Source organism: Bison bison, unplaced genomic scaffold (assembly GCF_000754665.1).
Source record: "Bison bison bison isolate TAMUID 2011002044 unplaced genomic scaffold, Bison_UMD1.0 scf7180017864032, whole genome shotgun sequence".
Classification (NCBI taxonomy): domain Eukaryota; kingdom Metazoa; phylum Chordata; class Mammalia; order Artiodactyla; family Bovidae; genus Bison; species Bison bison.
This window is the reverse complement of record NW_011494604.1, coordinates 4,504,254-4,511,995: the sequence shown is the minus strand read 5'-3', so window position 1 is coordinate 4,511,995 and position 7,742 is coordinate 4,504,254. Positions and strand designations below refer to the sequence as shown.

At 38.4% G+C, this 7,742-nt stretch overlaps 1 protein-coding gene across 3 annotated transcripts in view; it reads left to right on the top strand.

Annotated features, from left to right (window-relative positions):
* PCYT1A (phosphate cytidylyltransferase 1, choline, alpha) overlaps positions 1-7,742 on the top strand; it is a 49,862-nt gene that overhangs the window by 26,996 nt on the left and 15,124 nt on the right. For all 3 annotated transcript variants that reach the window (XM_010834331.1, XM_010834330.1, XM_010834333.1), the window contains one exon: positions 1,313-1,412. In XM_010834331.1, coding sequence (XP_010832633.1) covers positions 1,313-1,412 — 100 coding nt within the window. The remainder of the gene's footprint in view (positions 1-1,312; positions 1,413-7,742) is intronic.

Sequence of the window (7,742 nt, the reverse complement as noted above, 5' to 3'; positions counted from 1 at the left end):
TTGTTCATTAAAAAACTTTCAACAAGGAATTAATTCACTGGTGGCCCAGTGATTAGGACTTAGTACTTTCATTGCTGTGTCCCTGGTTCTATCCCTTGTTAGCAAACTAAAATCCTGCAAACTGCTTGACATGGCCAAAAAAACAAAACCCAAAACACCTCTCAATAAACTACAAAAGGAAGAGAGATCGCTCAATCTGATGAAGGACATCTAAGAAAAACCTACAGCTAACTTAATACTTAATGTTGAAAGACTGCATGCTTCTCCCCTCAGACTGGGAGTAAGGCCAGAATGTTTGTCCTTGCAATCTCTATTCACCATTGTACTAGAGGTTTCAACTAGTGCAATAAGGGATAACGAAAGGAAATTAAAGACATTCAGGTTGGAAAGGAATAAGTAAAACTGTCTTTATTCACATACAACATGGTCTCATATGTAGACAGTCCTAAGGAATCTATCAAACAAACTGCTCGAACTGATAATTGAGTTTAACAAAGCCACAGGAGATGAGAATCAACTGAAATTACTCATACCGATACACATACACACTTAACAAATCAATTGCATTTCTCTATACTGGCAAGGAACAACCCAAAAATAAAATTTAAAAAACAGTTACAAAAGCATCAAATAGAATAAAATACTTAGAAATAAATGTAACAAAAACTCCTAAGTAAGACTTTCCTCCAAAGAGGAAAAGAGCATACCTGTATTCATATTTCAGCTTTGCCTCTGAGTAATTATATGCAATTCATATAACTTCTCTGAACCTCATTTTCCTCATCTTTAAATTGAGGGTATTAACTATCATACTACCTGCCTCACAGGGCTGTAAATGAGAATTAGAACATATTTACAGTGTAAAGCATTACACAGTGATGATTCCAGTTAAAGAATATGGCAGCTGTTTGCCTTCCCAGTTCCGTACCACTTCAACTAAGTGGTAAGAAAATGCACTTGTGAACTTTGGCAATTTCATCACATAGTTCAGGGTTGGCTCTTCTACCATCTGGTAGAGGAGCTGTCATTCTGGACCCAGTTGGTTGGGACTATGTGTAGCTTCCCAGCCACCGTCCACCATGGTGGCTGAAATCACCATCAAGACATTTATTTTTCATGCCATGATTTGCCCATCTGGTAAAAGGTTGTACTTTCACTTGTCATTTTGGAATGCTTGTATCTTTTTCCTTTTTAAAGTTATCAAGATTTAGGAAAAATTTTAATCATAGCATGTTTAATAACTGTTCTGTCAAGCTACCATTTTTTTTGAGCATTTTATTGAATTTATCTTTTCCTTCATTTTCCTCTTAAGGGTTTACGGCAGCCAGCGCCTTTTTCTGATGAAATTGAAGTAGACTTTAGTAAGCCCTATGTCAGGGTAACTATGGAAGAAGCCAGCAGAGGAACTCCTTGTAAGTAAATAATGAATTATGTTTTTGTTTGACTATTGTTTTTAACATTCAGTTGTATTTATGAAATACCCACCTACTTTATATTCTTCCCTTGGTTTACCTGGAAAAGCTAGTTGAGAGAGGTTTTCCTTCCATCTCCCTTGCTATTCTATTTGAGAGGATAATGTACCCCATAAAATTTCATTTGTTTCTTCTTATTGTATACTTATTTCCCAGTATTTTTGTCATAGCTAGGAGAAATAGTGATACATATTTTGGGCTGTTATCATCATAGCTGGAGATACAGAGGAACAAAGAGGATAAAATATTAACTTGAGCTGGTTTATAATCCTGTCTGTTTTTTCAGAGGCCCAGATAATGTCAGACTGTCACATTTTTAATAGTCTTCAGAATTTCCCCCAAGTTTTCCTTTCTATCAGTCTGTACACTACCTATGATACTACTGATTGATATACAACAAAAATATCCCAAGTTGGGAGATGCTCTTCACTTAATTTTATCTTTATTGATATTGATAGTTTTCCAAGTTTTTCCAAAGAAGACTTTTCTGTATTATTTTCCAAGCCCACACTCTTTATTTGTATACTTAGTTTACATCATTAGTTAGCAGTTTTTGGCCTCATAAATTATTAATATGTATCCTAGACACTTTCCCTGTTTTGGGCAGTTGGTTTTGGAGATCATCAAATCCTAGTTTTCATTGCAGCACTGTTTACAGTAAGTAGGACTTGGAAGCAATTTAAATGTCCATCGCCAGAGGAATGGATAAAGAAGATGTGGTACATCAATACAGTGGAGTATTACTCAGCCATAAAAAGGAATGAAATAGTACCATTTGCAGAGACATGGATATAGACCTAGAGATTGTCATACAGTGTGAAGTAAATCAGAAAGAGAAAAACAAACATCGTATAGTATTGCTTATATGTGGAACCAAGAAAAATGTTACAGATGAACTTATTTGCAAAGCAGAAATAGAGATACAGATGTAGAGAACAAACTCTATGAATACTTGGTGGGGAGGAGAGAGTGGAATGAATGGGGAGATTGGGATTGATTTATATATACTACCATGTATAAAACAGATAATTCACGAAAACCTGTTGTATAGCACAGAAAACCCTACTCAGTGCTCTCTGGTGACCTAAATGGGAAGAAAATCTTAAAAAAAGAGGGGATATATGTATAACTGATTGACTTTGCTATATAGCAGAAACTAACAACATTGTAAAGCAACTGTCCTTCAATGAACATTAAAAAGAATAAAACAGAAACTGCATGAGCATTTGTTATGAATACAAAGTCCTGTTGGCATCTGTCCTTACTTCTCTTTAAGTTCTCCAATTCTCCTTTTTTCCCCAATCCTTTTTCATTTCTTTCTTGATTACTATGGTTTTTATTCTGTAAATGTAGGGCTGGACTCAACCTAGGCAAGCTCTCAGGAATAAGAGGTAGTTATAGCCACAAATCTATATATATTTTCAGTATATAGAAGATATTTATAGTTACTTCTTACTATTTGTGTTAGTATCTTTACTCTCTGTTGTAACTTAGAAGTACTGAAATGAATGCTGAGCAGTGTCAGGCTAGGATCCTAATACCCCTTGGCTGTATCTTATCTGTATATAGTATGGTTTTAAGGTCCTCAAAATTCCAGAGAATGTGGTCCTTTTGGAAGAATGTTTAGATATAGCTCATGTTTATCACAACCCTTCTGATTTATGACATGATTTGTTTTGGGTTTGGCTCCTCTTACTTCAGTAATAACTAGGCTAATGAGGCAGAGTAAAATGACACCAAGTAAAGACAGGCTGTATGTGACAGAGTAGTGGTGGCAGGTTCTACTTAAGAATGCCGCTGGACAGTTCAGGGATCACATTCCGATGTGATGTGATCATAGAGCCTGTTGAAGGCAAGGACTTTTCATATGCTAATGACACACATTGAGAATGCAGTACCTCACCAGATCTGATCGTATTAGTTACATTACCCACCTTGTTGCTAATCTAGCCACATACCATTTGTGGAAGATAAAACTATGTATATATAGGTATCCTGTTTCCAAGTTTTGACACTTGTAATTAACAAATGCTAAACAGTAAATCTAATTTCTAAAAATTTTACAATAGTGGAATTTTACAGGTAAGTCATTTTTGAGATTATATACTTTATAGTCTCTTCATTTTATATACATGAATAAAGGTCCATAGAAATTAAGAAGTGAAGTTTCCCCTACAGTAAAACAAATAATTAGTGATAGAATTGGAGCTAAAACCTAAGTTTTTCCATCTTTGTGTTCTTTTCACCCTGGAGTGTTGTTATTCTTTGTAGACATCAGTTATAAATAATAGAAGACCATCAGCAAACTGATTATATCTTGGGTAGAACAAATAGTCCCAAATTGGCCTATAAAGTTTGCCAATTTGACCTCTGGTTTTTCCTTTATCTTATTCTCTCTGTTCAGTATTATGTTAAATAACCAAGTAATTGATTGTCTTCATGCAGGTACCAGATAAGGAATAAACCAATAAAGAATCTACACATGCCATCATTAATGAATTTTAAACCAATAACTGGTTCAAGAGGCATCCCTCCCCTGCCCCCAAGTTTTCATTTAGGGAGGTTAAGGGAGAGTATAAGAGGGAAGTTTGTGTAATCTTGGAGCAAATGCACTACATAGAAATAAAAGGAGTATGGCTTGAGAGATGAGAAGATTGTCTCTTTTCAGTTCAGTTCTGTTGCTCAGTTGTGTCTGACTCTTTGAGACCCCATGGACTGCAGCACACCAGGCTTCTCCATCCATCAGCAACTCCTGAAGATAGCTCAGACCTCATGTCCATCGAGTCAGTGATGCCATCCAGCCATCTCATCCTCTGTCATACTCTTCTCCTGCCTTCAATCTTTCCCAGCCTCAGGATCTTTTCTAATGAGTCAGTTCTTCACATCGGGGGGCCAAAGGATTAGAGTTTCAGCTTCAGCATCAGTCCTTCCAATGAATATTCAGGACTAATTTCCTTTAGAATTGACTGGTTGGATCTCCTTGCAGTCCAAGGGACTCTCAAGAGTCTTCTCCAGCACCACAGTTCAAAAGCATCAATTCTTTGATGCTCAACTTTCTTTATGGTCCAACTCTCACATCCATACATGACTACTGGAAAAACCATAGCTTTGACTAGATGGACCTTGGTTGGCAAAGTAATGTCTCTGCTTTTTAATATGCTGTCTAGGTTGGTCATAGCTTTTCTTCCAAGGAGCAAGCGTCTTTTAATGTCATGGCTGCAGTCACTATCTGCAGTGATTTTGGAGCCGAAGAAAATAAAGTCTCTCACTGTTTCCATTGTTTCTCATCTATTTGCTATGAAGTGATGGGACTGGATGCCTTGATCTTAGTTTTCTGAATGTTGAGTTTTAAGCCAACTTTTTCACTCTCCTCTTTCACTTTCATCAAGAGGCTCGTTAGTTCCTCTTGGGTTTCTGCCATAAGGGAGATGTCATCTGCATATCTGAGGTTACTGATATTTCTCCCGGCAATCTTGATTCCAGCTTGTGCTTCATCCAGCTCGGCATTTCCCATGATGTAGTCTGCATATAAGTTAAATAAGCAGGATGACAATATACAGCCTTGATATACTCCTTTCCTAATTTGGAACCAGTCCATTCCATGTCCAGTGCTAACTGTTGCTTCTTGACCTGCATACAGATTTCTCAGGAGGCAGGTCACGTGGTCTGGTATTCCAGTCTCTTTAAGAATTTCCCAGTTTGTTATGATCCATACAGTCAAAGGCTTTGGCATCATCAATAAAGCAGAAGTAGGTGTTTTTCTGGAATTTTCTTGCTTTTTCGATGATCCAGTGGATATTGGCAATTTGATCTCTGGTTCCTCTGCCTTTTCTAAATCCAACTTGAACATCTGGAAGTTCATGTACTGTTGAAGCCTGGCTTGGAGAATTTTGAGCATTACTTTGCTAGTGTGTGAGATGAGTGCAGTTGCGTGGTTGTTTCAACATTCTTTGGCATTGCCTTTCTTTGGGATTGGAATGAAAACTGACCTTTTCCAGTCCTGTGGCCACTGCTAGTTGTCCGAATTTGCTGGCATATTGAGTGTAGCACTTTCACAGCATCATCTTTTAGGATTTGAAATAGCTCAGCTGGAATTCCATCACCTCCACTAGCTTTGTTCCTAGTGATGCTTTCTAAGGCCCACTTGACTTCACATTCCAGGATGTCTGGCTCTAGGTCAGTGATCACACCATTGTGTGGTTATCTAGATCATTAAAGTCTTTTTCTGTATATTGCCTCTGTGTATTCTTGCCACCTCTTCTTAATATTGTCTGCTTCTGTTAGGTCCGTACCATTTCCGTCCTTTATTGTGCCCATCTGTGCATGATATGTTCCCTTGGTATCTCTAATTTTCTTGAAGAGATCTCTAGTCTTTCCCATTCTTTTGTTTTCCTCTATTTCTTTGCATTGATCACTTAGGAAGGCTTTCTTATCTCTCCTTGCTATTCTCTGGAACTCTGCATTCAGATGGGTATCTCTTTCCTTTTCTCCTTTACCTTTTGAACATCTGGAAGTTTTTCTCTTCTTTTCTCAGCTATTTGTAAGGCCTCCTCAGACAACCATTTTGCCTTTTTGTGTTTCTTTTTCTTGGGGATGGTTTTGACCATCTCCTCCTGTACAGTGTCACAAACCTTCATCCACAGTTCTTCAGGCACTCTGTCTGTCAGATCTAATCCCTTGAATCTATTTGTCACTTGCACTGTATAATCATAAAGGATTTGATTTAGGTCTACCTGCATGGTCTAGGGTTTTTCCTACTTTCTTCAGTTTAAGTCTGAATTTTCAGTAAGGAGTCACAGTCAGCTCCTGATCTTGTTTTTGCTGATGGTATAGAACTTTTCCATCTTTGACTGCAAAGAATATAATCATTCTGATTGCGGTATTGACCATTTGGTGATGTCCATATGTAGAGTCATCTCTTGTGTTGTTGGAAGAGGGTGTTTACTATGACCACTGCATTCTCTTGGCAAAACTCTGTTAGCCTTTGCCCTGCTTCATTTTGTATTCCAGGGCCAAATTTGCCTGTTACTCTACGTATCTCTTGACTTCCTATTCTTGTCTCTTTTAGAAGACAAAAGGACTTTTTTCACTTTTAGAAAAGAATAAAAAGGCAAGAGTCTGAAGGGCAATGGAAATCTGTTAAAGATGAAATGTTTCAATGGTAGCTATTTGAGAGAATATATTAAAAGAAATAATAAATTGAAACCCAGGTCTTTTCTGTTTAAAGGAGAACATCTAGTTATTTAGTCTAGAAGTAGTGCAAAGACTATAATTTATAATCCAAATCAAGACCATTTTTGAAAGTGAAAGCAGTTGCTCTTGATAATGTGCTGAAACAGCAGATGTAGGTCAAAGGGTATAGTCATCCTGGCCCATAGCCACTTGATAAAAGAATGCAAAACTTCTTTCTCCCTAGATTTTTAGTTCAACAGTGGCCCCTTCTGGTCAGTTGATTAATACACCAGCCTGGATTTTCCAAAGACTTGGGTAAAGACATAGAGAATTGAGAGGTTGGGGTGCTGGGGAAAAGGCTGAAGAGAGCAAGAGGCACATCTGGGGCTGATCCAAGAAAGTTCAGCGTGATTTGGCTTAATGTGGATGTTTCAGATCAGATCAGTCACTCAGTCGTGTCCGACTCTTTGCGACCCCATAAATCACAGCACGCCAGGCCTCCCTGTCCATCACCAACTCCCGGAGTTCACGGAGACTCACGTCCATCGACTCAGAGATGCCATCCAGCCATCTCATCCTCTGTCGTCCCCTTCTCCTCCTGCCCCCAATCCCTCCCAGCATCAGAGTCTTTTCCAATGAGTCAACTCTTCGCATGAGGTGGCCAAAGTACTGGAGTTTCAGCTTTAGCATCATTCCTTCCAAAGAAACCCCAGGGCTGATCTCCTTCAGAATGGACTGGTTGGATCTCCTTGCAGTCCAAGGGACTCTCAAGAGTCTTCTCCAATACCACAGTTCAAAGGCATCAATTCTTCGGCGCTCAGCCTTCTTCACAGTCCAACTCTCACATCCATACATGACCACAGGAAAAACCATAGCCTTGACTAGACGAACCTTTGTTGGCAAAGTAATGTTTCTGCTTTTGAATATGCTATCTAGGTTGGTCATAACTTTCCTTCCAAGGAGTAAGCATCTTTTAATTTCATGGCTGCAGTCACCATCTGTAGTGATTTTGGAGCCCAGAAAAATAAAGTCTGACACTGTTTCCACTGTTTCCCCATCTATTTTCCATGAAGTGGTGGGACCGGATGCCATGATCTT